Below are 20,686 nucleotides of genomic sequence, written 5' to 3'. Positions count from 1 at the left end.
ACCTATGCCTAAACATAACCCCCATGAGATGCATACCATTTTAAAGTGAATTAAGATACTACCAAAACAAAGAATTTAGCCTAACACTTATCCAATGCGGTTTGTTTACATCACAACCTATAATCCAGTTACAGGAGCGCGCGTGTCAGGTGTGCCAAGGCAGCAACAGGCAGAGGGGAGCAGGAGGTGTGAAGCGGAAGATTCCTTCAAGCCAACCCCCTACAGGCTAAATAAAATGTGCTGAAGATGCGATTAAATGAGTTGTTTCCACTTGCTATCGTTTAATCACAGTAGGTAGCTACAGTTTCCACATCACCCTGTGGGTCTAGAGTGTAAATTGGTCTACATATGATACAATATTAGGCTACGCACGAACAAGGGATGGGGTGATTGGAGTGGTTGTTTTTTCTTCGTCTGTTGTTCATTTACTTCACCACCAAACAGTTTTCTATAGCCCAGATAAGACAATTGAAATTGAATACAAGCTTAATAGGTGTTTAATCGGTGTAAACTTATAAGCTCCTGCTTTTAAGTGTTATATTTTTTAACATGGATTTTGGGCCGCATTAATAATTTCCCATAGCCTACATGCAATTTAAGATATTTCTCACACGTTCTTTGTAGCACATCTTTATGACAATGTTACAAACCAGGTATAATCCACTTTACATGAGTAATGCTTGGGTTACAATGTAGCCTATAGTGGAACCCCAATACAACATGCTAACCCTTTTCAGAACATAGATGATGTGCCGCAGCCGCCTCTTTGGAAACGTTCCTTCTTCCTCCGTTTACACTCGGGATGTTGTTTACGTGGAACATGTGCACAGAGAGCGGTAAACTGAAAAACCACCGGGATGAATCCATAGCACCCGGTAGCCAATCGGGCAACAGATCTATCCTTCCACAGCCAATAGCGGAGCGACAGGTTCGGTGCATCCAGCGAATCTGCGCTCTGCCTGAAGCGCTGATGCAACTGAGTTGCAATAGCAACCAAGCATCCCCTGTATAGCATATGGTGTCCTTCCTCGCAGCATGAAATGAAATAGTCCCCATGTAAACAATGAGGCACATAAGTGTGTTTACGCCCCGTGGCATCACGAATAAGTCACATTTTTGGCATCAGGCATGTTTACATTTCCTGTGCACCTGCTCTGATAGGGAACCAGCTATAGTCTACCTCCTCCTCCTCCCACCTAAACATCGATTTTCAATATAATTGTAAAGACATCTCCACCAATAGCAAATATATTGAATAGATATTCTTCAAGTCTCACACTGGAACGTGCGTGGATGTCTTGAAAACAAGAGGTTGGAGAGAGGGCGGAGGAATCTACAGCATGGTTTGCCTGCCCATCGTGACGCAGCCGGTTGCTAGGTGTGAATGAACTGATGCTCTCACTCAATAAATCGTCTCTCAGTCATCAAGTTCACCACAACAAAGAAGCAACAACAAGACTTCACTTCTGTCCCGGATTTTCCAAGGGAGACATGGCTTGTTAAATTTGAGAAGAACTCGGACCCCCGAAAGACGCCGTGCTTTGCTCTTGCAACGCACCCCAAACTCACAAGAATTTTCAGCAAGAATGGAGTAAGTGAAACTTGTTACATTGTATCTTTTCTGAAGCGTTCGAAACTTTGTTGCCAGCCCACTCACTTGAACTGTTGTGCATATTACATTGTATCTGTTTGAGATACATTTAACTCAATAATGTAATCTACAGGTGCTTATAATAGCTACAGCGTTGGGATGACTGCTGAAAACTTTGTCAACAACAACAGTAATCACAACCCAACAATAGAAATAGAAAGCCCATAAATGATAATGACAATGGCAGCAAAAGGCAAATAACAACAGTATGTTATGTTATTGCTGTAAAAAAAAATGTTGAACACACTATTTGTGATAAATGTACAGTATGGCCATTACTGTAAACGTTATTGGCTCAGTATATTTTAGTCTGTCTTGGCAAAAGGTGTTGTCATGTGTGGGAATAGGTTTTTTCAGTTTTTCTATTCACTTTGTCTGAGTATCCATTAATGAAGCTGTTGTCATAGTTAGACAACCATTAGGCGAAGGTGTTTCTCTATTATTAATGACGTCTTAAATGGTGCATGTGTAGGCTGATTGTTTAGAGTAGGCCAATTAGATAGTCAACCCTATTGAGGAAGTAACGGTTGCTCCAGATGAGTGGGTTATCCTAGAACATAAACAGGTGTGCATTATGTCATTTGCTTAAGCCCACGTGTTTTGAATGCATCAACATAACATTTGTGGTGTGGTCGGTGTGACAGCACACCCACAGACTCTCAGTTCCTCTGAAGTTATTCTGACGTTTGAGAGATCTTTTATTTCTGACGATTACAGTTTTTTTATTTTATTTTTTACTGTATGTAAGTGAACATAATGTGTGAATGTTGCTGTCTCTATTGTGGGTTTGGCTTGGGCTGTTATCGCACCTTTATGATCTGAACCTTTAAGATTTTGTAAGGTCAGATAGGTATGTTCAAAAACCCAAGAACCTCAGTTGGGAGTGGGACCTTGAGGACATGTGTTACTTGCACTAATAACAATATGATAGCATGGTAATAGTGCAACATTAGGTTATATTTCTATTTATTGCGATTGACTGCTATTCAAAAGCACCATTTTTTTTAACGTAATGTTGTAAGTGTTGGGCTTGCAAACCTGTTGAGGTCATTATCTACCTAGCCACGTAGAGACTGAATGGGTTCAACCCAACATGTTTTCCTCTTGTTCCTTTGTTAAGTGGGACATCTATTCTTTTTGTCTGATGAGTGACCCATACTGTTTTAAGAAATGTCTCAGCCACTGTTTTTGTGATGATGATCAGCAACCCAAAAAGTGTCAGTGTATAGTTTTTAATGACTCGCTTTAAAACACCTCCTTACTCAATTCTTTATCTCCTATAGGTGTCATTATGCTCACCCAGCCCTGCTCACTGTGGCTCAACTCTCAGACCCCACCGACTCATATCGTACGATCGGACTAATCGGATTGAATCAAAAGACCAATAGACAAAATGATGGCAACGTCAGCAGCTCCTCTCTGGAAGACTCTTCGCGTCTGCCCGGCAGACCCCCTCACTCTCTCTCACCCACAGGCTAACCTCAGCCAATCACAGGAGTGCAGGGGGGAGGTGCCAGAGGAGAGCCAGCACTTAATTGGTGAGTTGCAGAGTACGCTTTTTTATTTTTCCACATTTCAGGTGGGCACCGCACTGCAGCACATTCGTTCTCCTTCGAACAGTGAGTAATAAAGTAGTTCACGTCTGAAGTTTTTTCCTGTTGAAATGTAGCTACTTTTTACCAAACGATTTAAGTTGTTTTCACTCATTTTAATGTTCAGGCTTTAAAATACAAACACGTTATTTGTTTTTCCATTATCGCCGTTTAAGATTTAATTACCATTGCTATGTAGTTTTAATTAATTACAATCAATTAACGATGATGTTGCTTGCATTTATGACAATTTTGTATTTTTCTTCTCTCAATAGGTGATGGTCTCACGGACTGGATGACGGAAGAAGTGGATTTCTCCTCGTACCTCCCAAACCCTCACCCCTCTCCCTCCCCCAATTCCTCCCTTCCTCCCTCACCCCTCCAGCATGACATCCAGGTGCCCTCTGACTTGGAGGTCATGACTTCTCTGCTGCAAGAGGAACTCGCTCAACTGGAGGACTACTTCCTGTCTGAACCGCTGCCGGAGAAAGGACCGAAACTGGGAAAATGCGACAAGGGTCCACCGCCAGTGGGTCCCCACCAGTCATACTACCAGTTGCCCTTTCATGCGTCATCATACTCCACCTCCAACCAATCGGAACACAGCCCTCTACTTGTTACCCTGGCAACTGGGGAACTAGACCTGCTGAGCTTTTGCGGAGGTGGGCCTATTGGGCGATCAAAATTGCCTAGACACGCCCCTTACAGTTGTAGCAATCGCCCCAATGGGTGTAGTCGCAAAAGAGTTTCAGATGGGGTGAGGGTGGGCGAGGTCTACGAGAATAGCATATGGAGTTCCAAAGGAAGTAACCCGTCGGTGACTCTAAGTGGCAGTTACAGCTGTGTAGAGGACGAGCGGGTAGTCGGGAAAGGTTACTGTCTAGGCAGTGGAGTTGAGATTCGAAGATGCCCCTTTTTACCCAAGGAAGAGAAAAATTGTCAGTTCGCGGAAGAGGTCATAGCTGTTGGCAGTGGGTATGGTGGCTTTGGCGGGCCATTGGATATCCCACACAAGAAAGAGGAGCTGTTGATGTATGGCATGAGGGAAGTGAATGTCAGTTGTGGTGGTGGAGGATGTGCTAGTAGCAGTGAGATAGAATTGTTGAGTAGTAATGTCAAAGTTGGCGTAGTCGGTGAGTTGTGTTCCAAGATGTCCACTATTCCTTGGAAGTCAGAGACTAGTGAGGGTTGTTATCTTCAGGCAGCGTCCCAATCAGAGGCCTCCTACCACCACGGCTTGCAAGGGACGGTCAGCGAGCAGGTCAAGGCAGAGGGTTTAGAGATGGGCCGTCAACATCATGACTTCCACTGTGGTGGGTTCCTAGAGGACCAGCAGGGCTCTGAGTGTCTGGCAATGGATAGGGAGGCTCTTGACAGGCAGGTGGTGTTGGGGTTGAAGGAGGACCCCTGTCCCCTCGCAAAGCCTGAGCTGGACGAAACAATGCCAGGGGAGGTCCACCATCCGCCAGAGCGCAAGCAGAAGAAGAGAGACCAAAACAAGACTGCCGCTCATAGGTATGATGATTCAACCAAGCGCTGAAAACTTAAGGTGGTATTCAAACTTGAGATCTGTGCACAATTTCTACACAAGTCTCCCATTGACATCAATAAATGATTTTAGCGAAAGTCTGAGTTGTGTGTGCTTATCTCAACTCTGAATCGACATGTTTGTGGTTATCCAAATTTTGTTGATAACAGAACTAAATAGAACATTGCCACTGGCATTTGACTTTTACTTTGATTTCACTCTGATTAATCCTATCTTCTCCCGTTTGACCCCACCCTACCAGGTATCGCCAACGTAAAAGGGCAGAGCTGGACTGCCTTGAGGAGCAGCTGCACGGTCTGGAGGGGCATAACCGGGAACTTCGGGACAAAGCAGAGTCAGTGGAGAGGGAGATCCAGTATGTTAAAGACCTACTGATCGAAGTGTACAAGGCCCGCAGTCAGCGGCTCAAGCAACCGGACACCGACGCCTGATGATGAAGATAAGATGACGAAGACTTTCTGCAAGTAGATTTGAAGAAAAAATGACAGGGAAATGTTCGTTTTTCAATGTTTTGAAATTGAATATTACATTTTTTATTTTTCTTTGGGAGGGTCAGGGTGGGGGGGGCGACAAAGGGGTTCAATTGCATGTTTTGATTTTCTTTTTTTTTAAGAGTCAAACAACTACTTTATACTTCCACTGTTTCGGCAATCGGCACTAACCAAGCAAGCCTGCACTGTGATGCTGTAATGTCTCAGCTGACAATCAATTTCTGAATGGGTTTCCTGTTGAATGGAGATGGCTTTGATTTCCACCAGTGGTGTTTTTATATACTGGTTAGACTAATGTGATTCAACTAAGGCCTTACACTGGTCTTGATGTCAATAACTTAGCTACTGGTTCAATATACTCATTAGCTTTTTATCAAAAGACAATCTTTGTTTATTTGTGGGAGCTTTGCACTATTTGTATATTTTCCCAAATTATTATTCCAATAATTGACAGCAAAGTAATATAAATATGAATGCAAAAACAGCCTTTAGGGAAGACTTAAGATTTTGTTGAAAGTGTTGTCCCCTTAAATGCTAATTGCAATATGATACAATCAGTTTTATAGCTCAGGTTATGCAATTCATGCCCAAAGTTCTAGAAGTATGTAAGTTGGTAATTCTTGACTGAAGATTTTTTTGCATGGCAAAGACTTTCATGGCTACTAAAATTAACGAGTTCTGTCTGTCTATATGATGCTATATAGCTACTGTGCACTGATTCCATAGCAGCCTCACATTCCATGCTCTCTCTCAGCAAATTCACTTGTCTCTAGCTCTTTCCTAGTCGTTTCTCTTCACTGGATTAGATGGTATATAGGATTTCAGAAATCAATGTGGGACCCTCTGTCTCTTTACTTGCTGTAAAAGCAAATCAGGGTTTGTGATTTTATATGGCGGGTATGCTCGTCTAATTTATAAAGACTTTTTCAATTGTGTCTTGAAAGGAGAGATGGTAGGTAGGTAGTCAGCCTTTGCTTTTTTCTAAAAAGAACAAAAAAACTATTTTTCACTAGAATGTTTGTGATAGTTTCTCATGTTCTTTCCCGCTTTTGTCTACGAGGATGCAGTGTCAATTAATTTAGTATAAACCTTTATTTTATAATTAGGTACAACTCTACATTTTTCTAAAAATGGTCAATCTGATTTAAGCAAATGTAACAATATATCATCTTTAAATTTGAAAATCTAATTTGATCTTTAATAGGAATTAATCCAATTGAATTGCTGTTGCTTTTTGAATGAATTTAAGTTGAAATGCAATAACTCTTAAATGTCTTAACGAATAGTTAAGATCTTAATATAATGTAATTATTTGTTATCAATCTTTTGGATGAATGAGTAGGACACTGCATCTTTTTCAAATATGGTCTGTTATCTTGGCGATATACAATCATGTTTCTGAAATACAGCTTTTAATGCAATGTGTATTAATGTTATTTTGTGATATTGAGATTCTATTACTTTCAATATTAAGCCTCACGCATTTCAGCAACACGATTACGACCAATAAGTTACACCAGATAAAATAACCAACCATTTAGTCATTTTGAAATAATTCCAATGTTCCTCTCAATATATTTCCTTTGTGTTACATGTCACTCGTTTTATTCAAATAAAGTGATTTGTGTCTACACAGTAGCCTAACAGTTTATTCTTGTTTTGAGCTCATCTCCGTTACGCATGGGTAATTTCTGGTGAAAAGCCAGGGGAGATTAAGCCCACATAAATGAAATAACGGATAGATTAGGATACTTCTTGGAACTGTTTCGAAATGAGGCATTAAAAGTATTTTTGGGGGGATGCTTAGGCTATGTTGTTGTCTTTTACACAGCGTGGATTATATGGATTGTTGTACAGAATCTGGCTTGATTTCAAATATATTTAACGTTTTATTGCTTTATCAATCTGCTCCTCGGAGGGTAAGGCCAAAAACACCCGTCTATATTTTTGTTATGGAGGGCAAGCAATTTTTTATACACGACAGGATTTTCTTTGACATACATACCTGTAGCATATACATTTATACATTATTCAAACAAGTGCAACCAGTCATTCCACGTGAGATGGACCCAGTATTCACTCCCGAGCATGTCATTTTCTGTGAAAAGAAGACACGTTTTAAGTGGTGTAGACATCAAAAAAATGACATGCTAAAAATCCCAACATGTCATTTTACATGTAAAATAGTGTTACTACATACATATTAAACTGTCATATAGGCCCTATTCAGCACAAAATCAGGCACTAGCCTACTCAACAACACATATGCAATTTTTATTGAAGGTGTGTTTCGACTCTATCAGTCACATTATATCACACAGCCTAGGACCAAATGTTATCAAGCATATAATGTTCAACAGTATTTTATATATATTTTATCTCCTCAAAATTGATGTTTTAAGGGGGATGCATCACACTCAAATATATTGATTTATGTACTCCGGGGGAGAAAACATTTACTTTGACAAATACTAATTTGAGACATTTTCACAAGAGGCCTTATGCCCATCTAAAATCCAATTGGATCATACAAAACATATTTGTGCCACAAGGAAATCCGCAACATGATCGATCTCTCTCTTCCTGCGAATTGCCGCAAACTGCACTTTGGCAAGAAAGTTGTACAACCAACATGTGCAATGCCAATGTTCTAACTCCCTTTATATTCATACCTGAATGATATTCCGTCTCATAAAAAGGGCTAATTTAAAAGTTGACCACATCTTAATAATACAATCAAAATAAACCGATTTTTAGAATATTATTTGTTCTGAAAACTTGCTCACTTGGCCACCTGTATTTTTTTGTTTGTTTTACAATTGAGTTATTATACTTTGTTAAATTATGATTTGAATGAATGCATTGATAGTGTCATTTTCATCTAATTATTAAGATTGGCTCAAAAGCAGGTTAAACAAACTATCACAAATATAGCCCTTGTCATTAGAATGGCACACGAGGGTTCATTAATACCAGTGCATAACAAATCAAAAGTCTTCGTCAAGAATGACTTGAAAACGACCTTTTTACATAGTTAAAACAAAATCTATACATTTATGATAGGCTTACACTACATACTTTATTCAAATTCAAAGCATTACAAATTACATTACACTCAAAAAACTTGACTTACGAGTCCAGACCATATTGCCCAAACTAAACAAATCAATTATGCGCCTTTCAATTCAAGAGAATAAAACATGTTAACAAGTTATCCCAAATGACAATCCCTCAATGTAATGAAATGTACTTTTATCTTCTAAAACAAAGACATAAAATATTGATGGCAATAATTTTATCAACCAGCGCGCCGCACAGATGAGTTATGGGTAGGGGATATAACAGCCGGCATCCAGCTTATACATTGAATCCCAGTATTAAGGCAAAGGCAGACGGGCTGAACCACAAGTCTGATCTTACCAAATAGACACACACTATTTCTCTCACTCGCTGCGTTGGCCTTCATAGCAGCTTGATGATCTGACTGTAGTCACACTGTGGAGGTGCGACATACTGTGAAGCCTGACGAAGTTTCTCACGTGCATCAAGGGACAGCAGAGCCTTAAGGCACAGATGAAAGAGGTTGGAATATGGTCTTAGTAGAGACAGAGTTTGTCTGTTTGTGTATGTGTTAGAGAGAGCGAGAATGTGTGTGTGTGTGTGTGTGTGTGTGTGTGTGTGTGTGTGTGTGTGTGTGTGTGTGAGAGTATGTTTGCGTGAGAGAGTGTGAGTGTGTATCTGTGTAAGCACGAGAGTGATAAGAGAGTGAATGTGTGTGTGTGAGCAGACATGCAGTGTTGCATCCAGAGTTAAATGACTAAAGGCAATGGTGAGTAAAGAAAGTTTTGGTGTTTGATCATGACATGAGATATGGCAACATTTAAGAAACTCAATAAATTATATAATAGAAAGACTAAATAAAAACTTTTTTGTGTAAGCAAGGGGTTCGGAGGGGATAACATTCCACAACAGCCTGGCCTCAACACACGGAAAAAGGTTTTAGAAATGTAGAAAGTCCAATAACTATGTAAACACTTCAAAGAGTAGTATTAATTGCATTCTAAATGAGATAACAAGCCACAGTTATTATTATTATTATTTTTATATATTTTTTTAAATGTGTGCTAGACAGACATTCACCATCTCATGGAGGATATGAAGCCATTTTTCTTAAATTTTTTTTGGAAGTTTGATCCACTGTGATTAAACTATTCTATGGTGCTTATATTTATTTCAATGTCTACCCCTTGGGAATATCCCCCTCTGTTACCTGTCGTAGTGCGTCCTGTTGGCTGTATAAGCTCAGGGTAGCGACAGCCGCTCGTTGGACTGCATGCTGGGAGTCGGTACAGGCGGCCTGTAGGAGGAGAAGGGGCACATCTCCCTCCAGCAGTGAGGCCACACCCCCTTCCACAGCAGCCATGTTGCCCAGGGCAGCGCAGCAGTGGCGGCGCGTCAGGGCATCAGGGTCCGCCATGAGGGAGAGTAGCTCAGTTGTTGCCCAATTGGCTTCCTCCACCCATCCACTTCCATCCTCTTGGTCTGCTACTTGCTGTTTGAGTGTTGTGGATGAGTCTCCTCCGTCTCCTACCAGGAACTGGGAGGACACAGTCTTGTCTGGCTTGCCCTTCTTCCTTTCCCGGGCTGTAATAAGGGCACTACTGTTCTCTCTCCCATTGGCTCTCCGTGTTCTAAACTCTGCCTTTCCGATGAGCCCCAGCCAATTGCCCACGGCCTTGCAGGCCATCCTCCGTACGGATGCAGAGGGGTCGTGGAGACAGCCAATTATGTCTCTGAGGATGGCGGGTTGCAGCCGGGTCCATTGTGGGTCACTGGTGGAGGGAGGAGTATGAGGTGTAAACGGGTCCAGGTTACCTAGCAGGCTACAGGCAGCAGCTCTGACCCTGTCGTCGGGGTGAGCCAGGGCCTGGTGCAGGGGAGCAGGCTCCAGGTGGAGATAAGGGGTGGAGGGTCGGGACCTAGGGGAACAGCGGGCAGCCTGTGATAGTAGGGTGAAGAGCTCCACGGCCGACCCCCACAGGGCTTCACTATCAGGCTTTAGCAGGTCAGAGAGAAGGGAGCTGGCAGTCCTAGATACAGACACTGGGTGCCCAGCCTGGTCCCTGACCCTGGAGGCTGGTGCCTGGTTTCTTCTATCCTCCTTGGGGTCACTGCTGGGTGGAGAGAAGAAGCCTTGGGCCCTGGCGGCTGCTGTGAAGCAGGGGACAGAGCGGCCGGGGTCACACAGCAGCAGGCGACACAGCAGAGAGAGAGGCACTTCCAGGAGAGACGGAGGAACGGACTGGATAACCTGATCCAGAACAGAAAAAAACAAACACACACAATCCAGTTCAACCATCAAAGACACCAGACGTTGAACAACACAACGTTCTCCCAATGGTGCCAAGACAGCAGTGTGGTGGAGTAGCAGTTGTGGGATGAACCTGATGTGTGACTAGAGCAAGCGTCATCTTAAATTGCATCAGAAAAACTGTAAGGTTTTCAGTCACTCGGTATGTCAGACAGACCTATCAACAGAGGGAGATCAATTAAGAGTGGGGTCTTTGCGCATTGTCAATATATACTCATACATCCAAAGGCGTAACAATGTTCTTGTAAGGGTGCTGTAAGGGGAGAGCCTGACCTGCAGCAGGCCAGTGACAATGCCAGCGCTGTGGTACAGCTGGAGTAGTCTGTCCATGGTCTCTGAGGACAGGTCCAGGGCAAAGGGGAAACACAGCAGGTGGCAGCTCAACACTGATAGGCTGTTCACACTGGAGTCACCACCCCAAAGCTGGCTGTGAGTCTCGTCAGACGGCCTGGAAAAGAGGCACTCTCCACATATCACCACCGTAAGAGTATGGTTTTGATTGACTGTTGATATGCTATAAGTATTATTAGGACAATCACAAGTGAATAAGAAGATGTGTTATGCAAGAAGACAGCTAAACAGAGAGAGAGAGGGAGAGAGAGATGGAGAGGTCACTAACCAATCAGTGGTGAGCAGGTGGCTCAGGGTGAGTATGCAGTTTGTGTCGCTGTCTGAGAACAGGGGAACACAGCAGTACGGGTCCCTGGTAAGAACAAAAAGGGCGAGGGACAGGAACACATACAGTCCTGATGGGAGAGGAGATGGAAACCATTTATATTAGATTGGTGAGAGCTCAACCTTGGGTAATAATAATAATAATAAGACAGAATTCCAGAAAATAATTGTTTGTTTTTTAATGTCTTTTTTTAAGGAGGCAGGGAAACAGATTAGACAGACGTTTCGGGTTTTAGCCTTCTTCATTGTGTTCGATGTTGGTGAGAGACCAACATCATCAGGTAGTGTAGTTTATACCGTTTGAGGAGCAGAACTTTGTTCTGGCTGTTTTCTCCAGTGAAGTACCAACTTTCACCCACAGGAGGCGCAGAATGCTTGGATCCAAAGAAGCAGAGTGTGGAGGACTTTCACGCTGTTCAGAGAATAAAAGGAGATTTTTGTTTTTTTAAATGGATCAAAATATTTTCGTTATTGACAAATCTGTATGCAGGCACAATTAACCTCAGTTAGGGTGTGGAGAACCAATGACAAGAAGCCATCACAGAACCCCCAGCCTGATGGTAACGGGACGCGTGGCTGGGAGAGGGAACATTTCAGGGAACAGTCTAGTCAGACACAACAAATCATATATATTTTTTTCATTGCAAAACTATTTCAAGAAGTAAAGCTGTCATACAAATAATTTGTATAAATATTTACACACAAAGATAACACCATTCAATCATACACTTATATTAGTACGTTAGCTATGCAATTTAATAGACACTCATAGCCTACCTCGTCGGAGTCTGAGAGAAGCTTGTTGAGCTGGGCAGTGATCCTGTCCATGCTAACAACTACAGAGACTCCACACTGGCTGAATATGGCCAGAATGGCTGCAGCCAGAGGCTAGATGAGAGATGGAGGAAAGGAGTCTGTCCAGAGCCAATTCAACACCACTAGCCTACTGCATTTCTTTGAGTGGTTTCATACTTACTGCCAATGGGTTAGGGTCAGGCCGAAGCAGAATCTTGAAAAAGGGCATGGCGTAATCTTCCAGTCTACAGTGAGAAAAGGTTTTGTCTCGTATGACATTGAAATATTGTTAAACATTATGTCATTTTAAACTATGCTCTCTTAACTATGTAAATGTACTAAATACAACAATTTTAAACCACTAAGAGGGGAGAAGAAATAAAGAAACAAACTTGTTCTCTGCTTGTTGCCAGTCACGGTGCTTCTCCCAATAGTTCAAGAGTAGAACAATCACTTCCCCCAGTACTGTCACACTCCATGGTTGCTGATGGGAGATTATTAACATGATGAGACAGAAAAAAGCGAGTTAGCAGTTGAGGGGAAATCCACCCCGAAATTAACATTGCAGTCCTTACTGGCACATATTTACTTGAATAAAACAGCCATTAAATAGTTCTCACAATCTCATTGGATTATTGAAGACCAAGTCCTGATCTATGAAAATATAACATGTATAAGCAGGGCCCAGCTGTAAAAGAGACCTTGGTCTCAGTCTGTGTTCCTTGTTGAAATAAAGGTATAATAATAATTTTGGTTAATGTCACCAAATTAACCTTAACGACCACTGGATTCTCCACAATATCCTGGACTAGGTTGAACAGGAAATGAGGTAGTCCAACTTCCTGTCTAAGTCGATGGGAGTCCTCGGAGTCAGAGGTCAAGATCAGGTTGGACAGGACCTTCAGTGGCTGACGGATCTGACATGCCCCCTCCAGGATACCATCCAATAGCTGACCAAGAACACAGAACCACAGGGTTTATGTCAAAGAAAACATTTGAATAAACGTTATTGATCCTCAGAGGGGAAATTGGATTTGTCACCAGCATAGAAGACATCCCACACTTTACGGTGGCATTGAATTCAAATCACACCAAATACGTTTTTTCTATCCAACTTGAATTCAACTAACTTGATTCTACTGTAGTTGCCTGTAAGTAGTAGTTACCAGGGTTTTGGATGTCAGCAACTTCTCTTTCAATCGAGGTATGATTTGAATGGTTTGGCCGCTGGAAACGGAGGTCTGCTGGATCAACCTCTCCCACTCCTCATCACTGTCAACATCCTAACCAAAAGTAGTAAAGAACCAACAATGAATTGCAAAACATGATAAGCTTAAGAAAAACTCATGAAACCCAAAACCCTATCCTTGACTGTGTCTTTGTCACTCAAAGAGCACTTATCTCCAGCAGCAGTGACACGAACCTGGCTGTGGAGCCTCACAGCACCCAGGCTGGTCCTGGCCTGACCCCGCTCCGGAGTCTCAGGTCGCCTCAGGGCCTGTCGGGGCCCAACCTCCACAGAGGGGAACTCCTGTTCGTAGTCCCGGCTGATCTGACCCCTGCTGGGGACACGGGGGAAACCCCTTTACATTTACATAAACGACTTTTATAAATTAGTAACGTTTCAGGTTGACAGCCTTTGTCAAAGCTTTGAACATCTACGATGCACCTGGAGAAGCAACCCTCAGATGTGTGAGTGCTTTCCATTGATCATTTTCATAGAACACACCTGTCTGTGGGGAGTAGACTGTCTGGAGTTTTAAAGGCTCACCACATTGTACCTGTTAGTGGAAATCTCGATGGCAGACTGTTTTGGGGTAAGGCTCAGATTGGCGGTTAATTGTGACAGATCTTGATCCAAACCATCTGAGGGAGCCACCAGGCTGTCTTTGGACAGGGGCTTCACTGCAGTGGCTGTCCTTGAAGGTGCCTGACTAGATGATTCAGTCTTTCCGTTTCCCACCTGAGCATAGAGTGTACATGAGTGTGAAAGTTACAGTGAATAGAACAGCTTGTCCTTCCTTTCCATTTCTATGTACGTTCATGATTACGACACACACAATTATGATACACATGATACTTTACTTTTACAACATTTCTGGCCTGATACTGTGTGTTGATTCAACAGCTCTGTCTGTCACTTTGTGCGCACAGTGTTTGACATTATTAACCTTCAGACAAGTAGGACACATTTTTGTAACACAATTTTTACATCATGGTATGATGCAAGGAACCACTTTACAAAATAAAATGCATTATCATTATTACCATAGAAAATCAGATGTTCTTTTTTTTTAGCCTTCATTCATTCTGCCTATCAAAATACAACAAGGCTCCCTTGGTGGATGGTTGGCCACCCTAAAGGCGTCCACATGTTTCCCAGTTTAGTGGAGTTCGTGAATTTATTCTGATGACATTTTGTGACATTTTTGTTTGTTTTGGACTTGAGGGTTTTCTTGGCTTATCGGGCACACAAAAAGTCTATGCCCCTTCGTCAGTGATTGGTCAACAGTAGGGATTCTTCAATAAAGTGTTGTCGTTCAATGAGAGACGACTTGTTTTCATGCACATTTTGTTTCATAGAAAAAATACTGCATCAAACATCTGTGAGATGTAAAATTGCACAACTAAGATCTCTTTGGCAAAAATGTTGAAATTTTAATGACAGATTTCTTGAGTTATCTTAAATTCATTCGGACTCTTTTGAGGAAGTGCATACTGGCTACTTCGTCTCAAAACGGACAAACAGTACTATTGACGTTTTTTTCTAGTTTTTCAAGCAAAGGTCTTTTAAGGGAGTATGCAAGCACACTCGTTCGGTTAGGACTGAAGCATTCTCACGCATTAAGTAGCCTATAAAATATTGCAACACCACAATTAAAACTAGTACTTTATGTCTTTATAAAATAATTCCCTCATTCAATTAATCAGGGAACAAATGGCTAAGGTAGGCTACTTCAAAGCAAGGTAACTAAGATATGTTTATCTATAACCTTGTAAGGAAAAAATATTCAGAAACTCCCAAAGCCACCAACTGTTAATAAATTAAAGCAATAGTGGAAAAGATTAGAATTTCAGCACTGTTTTGATTGGGACAGTGCCATCGTGCTGCTTTGAGACAAGTGTGGGGACTGGGGACATGTCTTGACAAATCAATCAATGTCAGACTTTAGTTTTTCACTGAATCCACAGATATTGGATATTTGGTTGCAATTAGGTCAGGAAAATGTTAGCTTAATTGAGGCGAGTGCTTATGATCCTATTTAGTCTAGTTTGCTCATCTCAATAAGTGGATTATTTTTCTCTTCACTCGCCTTCTCCCAATCAAAAACCCATGACTTGTCTGATAAACAAAACCACATTGATTGATTAGTCTAACTGAATCGGTCTGTGTATTTGGTTAATTGATCTCTAGCTGGGCAAATAAGTGGAGGTGATAGCTCATCTATTTGTTGTCTCATCTATCACTGATAAGAAACATTTAGCTTGCTAATGTAACCTTAAATAACCTCACGCATATGCAACTCCAAAAGCCTGCAGAGTATGTGCAATATGAACCCGAGACACGTAAAAAAATATATAGATTGCTCAAATTTTCTTTGCCTATCATGATATAGTCCCAATTTAACACCATACGCCTGCTCCCCACTAGTCGTTGAATTTGCCCCATTTGTAACTCGTAGAAGGGCTTACGACCAACTGGTGCAACCGGCCCTTGGTGATTGAAAAAGACTGCTCGTTCCTGTCATTGCAAAACAATTCTACTCCGATGCGTTCTGCTGAAATTGGGAGAATAGTGCGCAAAACATTGCATCCGGATGACACTCTGATCCAATTTCTGATCGGAGTAATATATTGTGTAAGATATTGTGATTTTTGTGTGATTTTTTTTAACTTGTCCATTCAGTCTACTTAAATCTTTAGTCTGCTTGCCTGCTATTTTTATTTTATTTTTATTTTTATACTTGTCCCGGGCAAGGGACACGTAATTTTTAATTTCACTTTTTAATTTCACCTTTATTTAACTAGGTAGGCTAGTTGAGAACAAGTTCTCATTTACATCTGCGACCTGGCCAAGATAAAGCAAAGCAGTTCGACACATACAACAACACAGAGTTACACATGGAATAAACAAACATACAGTCAATAATACAGTAGAAAAAGTCTATATACAGTGTGTGCAAATGAGGTAAGATAAGGGAGGTAAGGCAAAAAATAGGCCACGGTGGCAAAGTAATTACAATATACCAATTAAAAACTGGAGTGATAGATGTACAGAAGATGAATGTGCAAATAGAGATACTGGGGTGCAAAGGAGCAAGATAAATACATTAATAAATACAGTATGGGGATGAGGTAGTTGGATGGGCTATTTACAGATGGGCTATGTACAGGTGCATAGATCTGTGAGCTGCTCTGACAGCTGGTGCGTAAAGCTAGTGATGGCCCTTGCCCAGTCTACCTACCTGTCTGTTCCTCTTGTCCCTCTGTTCCCTGGCCTTGCGCAGTAATCTCCCCTCTCCACCATGTGGCGCTGCTTTCTGCACTGCCTGCTGGAGTTTTAGCACCTGCAGGTCTGGGCTGGGGGCCACTGTCAGCGGGCTGGACACAACGGGGTCTGAGAGAACTACAGACAACAACAACACAAGGAATAAACGAGGTCTCTATGTCTACTATAGAAGCCTGTTATTTAAAGAGGTCTATCATAAAAAATAGAATTTAGAATAAAAAAGGGTCTTACCTAGAACTCCATCAGCAACAAATGGGTGTTTTAGGAGGTGTGGCCACGACAACCTCTTCTGTGGGTCTTTGGTCAACAAACCTTTCAGGAAAGTCTGGCATGGAAAGATTATAGACAAGCCATGTGGTGATGGGACTCTAAATGCTATCTTAATTAATATACACGAGCTTAAAATCACTAGTTTCAATTCCAAATTGAATTACACAAACTAAATGTTTCACTATTAGTTTCACTATAGTTTCACTGTGAAATGTAGCATGATTCAGTTTGCATTTCAAGGTAAAACACTGGATTAATTCAGAGTTAACAGGGACTCTGTAGTACCATGCAGGTCTGGCTCATGGTGTCCGGCCACTTGACCGGGTCTCTGACTATGAGCTGGACCAGCTGAAAGATGGAGTTAGTGTAGAATGGTGGCGCCCCCGTGTGGAGCTCATAGAGGATGCAGCCCAGAGACCAGAGGTCGGCTGTGTGGTCGTAGGGCTTCTCCTCTACCAGTTCTGGGGACATGTAGAGGGGCGTCCCCTTGATGGAGGTCAGGACCAGGGTGGACACACTCATTGCTCTAGCAAATCTGGAGGATAGGACACACACAGGTACAGTTAAAGGCAGACAGACAGACTCGCTATAGGGTATAATTAGGCATCATTCTCCACTTGAGTTTCCTCTACTCATACATATAATAAAGTGTGTGCCTTCATCAGTGAGATTTCTATAACTGATTGAATCAAAATTCAAAAATGCACTCGCACATCTGAGCTGTCTGTTGCAGGTGCATGGTAACAATGGCAATACTTGAAAGAAAAGAGACACCCGCACACTGTTCTTGCTAATAGCTATCACTATTTTTATTCAAGCTTACGTTTTGGCCTGTTGGCCTCGTCAGAGCTTTTCTTAACGGATTGAATGTCACAGCTTTCAACACCACAAAGTTCTCCTTCAACACAAAGGCTGTCCTTTCAACACCAAATATACTCACCCAAAATCACACAGCTTCACCACCCCTCCCTTGCCCAGCAGAATGTTCTGTGGTTTCATGTCACGGTGGAGAATCCGATGGGAATGCAAATAATACAAGGCAGAGACCAGCTGGCAGGCAATATCACAAACCTTTGCATAGGATAAAAATACATGCATGAATATCTGCAGTTTGATCGATAATAGGTTTCATTTTACAGTACTTTGTCGTTCTTATTGTAATACGTTGAGAAATAACCTACTACATTATGAGTCAATGGCTTTACCTGGCTCTCTGGTAAGTTCCCATCATCTTCAAGGATCTGGAACAACTCTCCCTCTGCATACTCTGTCACAACAACAACCTGCCATGAATAGACAGCATTATCATCATGTTATTAATGAAATTAAAATGTATTGTAAGCATGTATCTTCCATGCTAAGTAATAATGTAACGTATAAGTGATGACATTATATGCAGGTGAAGACAACAGTTTTACATACCTCTCGTTCAGTCTCAAAGCTGTCTAAGAGCAGGACAATGTTCGGATGTTGAAGTCCCCTCATGATGTCAATTTCCCTTTTGAGATTGCGCAGCTCCTTCTCAGAACGGCCCACCTTGGGGATAAACTTTAGTGCCACGACCTACAACGGACCAAAACAAAATGGATGCGCAATGAAAGGGAGCACTACAAGCTATTAATGACAGACAAAGCTGAAGTTAACGTACAGCAGAAAGGTCCGTGTGTAACTTTATATTTTCCCAATATACCATATACTCACTTGGCCACTGAACTTTTTACGTCCTTTATACACTCGTCCAAACGAGCCCTCTCCTATCATCTCCAAAACGTGATACAAGTCCATGTTGAAGAGTGTTTGAGAACTTAGCTAGCTCGCTAAACGACGTTAACGTTAGCTAGGAAAACTTTAATATCCACGTTATCACTCGAAAAATTATAGAGGCTAGCTAATGAGGTGATAAACGTTTGTCGCAGAGACTAGTTATTTGAAGGACCTTAACATATATTCAATTTGCTCCATGAGTATAAAATATATGAATATTGGTTATTTTTCTGCAATGAAGTGTTAACCAATGTGCAGAGGAAAGAAAACAAAGAGCGCTTGACAACCTGTTGCATCTAAAGAAAGCGCCGTTTTAAAACAGTCTCACAAAGAAGCATAGGGACAATACTAATGATTATTACTACATCGCATGAATTCTTTCATAACAAATTATTATAATTATTATCAAAATACTTCATTACGTTACTTTGAAGGGTTTGTATTAAACAGTAATACACATTTGAGGCAGGCTACTGAGAAGACGGCAAATTTAATATGGGTCCTTAGCCTAACAACCGATTTTGCGTCCCAGTAACCGATGCTGTCGGTGGATTTGGGCCATAGAAATATAATGAATAGATGGATGGGGAAAAAGATAGATAAACCAGAGTTTCTAAACCATACTTGGATAAACTACAGCTCTGGATGATCAACAACGACAACCTTTTTCAGTTTCATTTTATTGACTTAAAATAATTATGGCAATCTATAAAAAAAAAAAAGTAACTTATCTCACTTTCTCTCTCTCACACACTCACACACACAGCTGGTAGACCCTGCCAGCCCTAAACCTCAGGTTGGTCTCCAGATGGGGCACCATCTCCCTGCCACCCTCCACAAACTCTGTATTTAAACATGACTCATGCTTGACATTTGCCATTTATAATAACAGTTGTCCAAAGTTGACCCATAATAACCTGTGCTACTTAGGTCAGGGCATCCACTGTATTGTAGAGGTCGATTCAGTATGGTTTGAGTACACAGAGGTATCATATTGAGTGAAATTTGTATTAAGTGATATGTAAGTGGGATCCACAGGGTCTGAGTATTCTTGTAGTGAGGAGGGGAGATGATGGGTGTCCAAAGGAGTGCAGGCCGGAGTCCAAGTCTCTAACGATGACCAGGAGGCCTGCAAACAAAACATGAAAAGATGATGTTCAAGAGAATATGCATCCAATTGTACCCTTTTCATACATAAGACACCGCTACAGTAATGGGTCAATCGCAAAAATGGATAACCTTTTAGACAATTACAAAAGTTGCCGCATTAGAAGCCTCTGTACCTTTTCAGACTGTAGAATTCTGCTCCTCATAGAATGTTCAGTATTGTTTCCCTGACAACAATAAACCTTACATATTGATGTGCTGTTGTGTTGCCTTTCTGTTTTTTTTATGGTAGGGTAGATATGTGTTTTCTTTCTACTAAATGTATTGGAAAGTCATTGTATTTAACGAACTTCAAAGTAATTTTCTTAGGATCGAGTGGTCTGCACGCAGGCAACGTGCAGACAGCTCAAGATAATTTGATTGACAGTGCTGGTTGCCTTGATGGACGTTAGACCCCCTTCAGAAGCATCATTCCTTTACAGACACGTTACATGCCTGTTCAGTGGCGCTTCGAAACTACAGTATTTCCAGAGAAGTCTTCGCTGTGGCATTTAAACATTCGTAGTGTGTCCTTTCAGACAACCAAATATGCCGTAGCCAAGGCGCTTTCAAGGCGCCACATTCTGAAAGGGATATTCAAGACTTGGGGACATTCAAAGAGGCTATTTAACAGTCCTCGACATTTAGGAAGATAATCAATTAGCCTACAGCTAGAACAGAGGGAATTAGCGATAGATCCACCACATAAGGATTTAAGAAGGGGAAAAAACAGGGGAGGAAGCTAAAGGATATCACTGTGTGAATTGCCATTATGCGTACCTGTCCTTCCCTATAGTCCTTGTGCAATATATGTCCAAGGGACCAGGGCTGTTGATGAGTGTAGTTGCAGGGTTCACTGTATGCTGCAGGTT

General features: G+C 41.7%; 2 protein-coding genes and 1 long non-coding RNA gene across 6 annotated transcripts; 2 read left to right on the top strand and 1 right to left on the bottom strand.

Moving 5' to 3' along the window:
- Positions 1-1,007: 1,007 nt before the first annotated feature.
- atf5a (activating transcription factor 5a) lies at positions 1,008-6,916 on the top strand. The gene is made up of 4 exons (XM_071337354.1): positions 1,008-1,591; positions 2,935-3,189; positions 3,519-4,758; positions 5,034-6,916. Exons 2-4 carry the CDS (start codon positions 3,045-3,047, stop codon positions 5,221-5,223), a joined length of 1,575 nt encoding a protein of 524 aa, XP_071193455.1. The 5' UTR covers positions 1,008-1,591; positions 2,935-3,044; the 3' UTR covers positions 5,224-6,916.
- On the bottom strand, positions 5,358-18,969 carry stk36 (serine/threonine kinase 36 (fused homolog, Drosophila)). Of its 4 annotated transcripts, none has more exons than XM_071337350.1 (21): positions 18,606-18,969; positions 18,327-18,467; positions 18,110-18,187; positions 17,845-17,975; positions 17,190-17,439; positions 16,866-16,959; positions 16,591-16,751; positions 13,906-14,087; positions 13,548-13,707; positions 13,291-13,407; positions 12,898-13,074; positions 12,517-12,608; positions 12,306-12,369; positions 12,107-12,217; positions 11,831-11,905; positions 11,627-11,741; positions 11,274-11,400; positions 10,928-11,102; positions 9,554-10,594; positions 8,704-8,844; positions 5,358-7,381 (listed from the first exon to the last, which is right to left on the bottom strand). In XM_071337350.1, exons 1-20 carry the CDS (start codon positions 18,687-18,689, stop codon positions 8,746-8,748), a joined length of 3,474 nt encoding a protein of 1,157 aa, XP_071193451.1. In that variant the 5' UTR covers positions 18,690-18,969; the 3' UTR covers positions 5,358-7,381; positions 8,704-8,745. The 4 variants fall into 4 exon arrangements, with proteins under 4 accessions (XP_071193451.1, XP_071193452.1, XP_071193453.1 ...); XM_071337351.1 differs by having other exon boundaries at positions 13,548-13,686; XM_071337352.1 differs by having other exon boundaries at positions 13,548-13,683.
- LOC139536761 (uncharacterized) lies at positions 18,434-20,024 on the top strand. The gene is made up of 2 exons (XR_011667389.1): positions 18,434-18,561; positions 19,435-20,024. It is a non-coding gene; the product is annotated as an uncharacterized lncRNA (long non-coding RNA).
- The last annotated feature ends 662 nt before the right edge of the window (positions 20,025-20,686 follow it).

The sequence above is a fragment of the Salvelinus alpinus genome, chromosome 13 (assembly GCF_045679555.1).
Source record: "Salvelinus alpinus chromosome 13, SLU_Salpinus.1, whole genome shotgun sequence".
In the NCBI taxonomy this organism is placed as follows: Eukaryota; Metazoa; Chordata; class Actinopteri; order Salmoniformes; family Salmonidae; genus Salvelinus; species Salvelinus alpinus.
The sequence above is the reverse complement of the archived record's forward strand: the minus strand, read 5'-3'. Positions and strand labels throughout refer to the sequence as shown.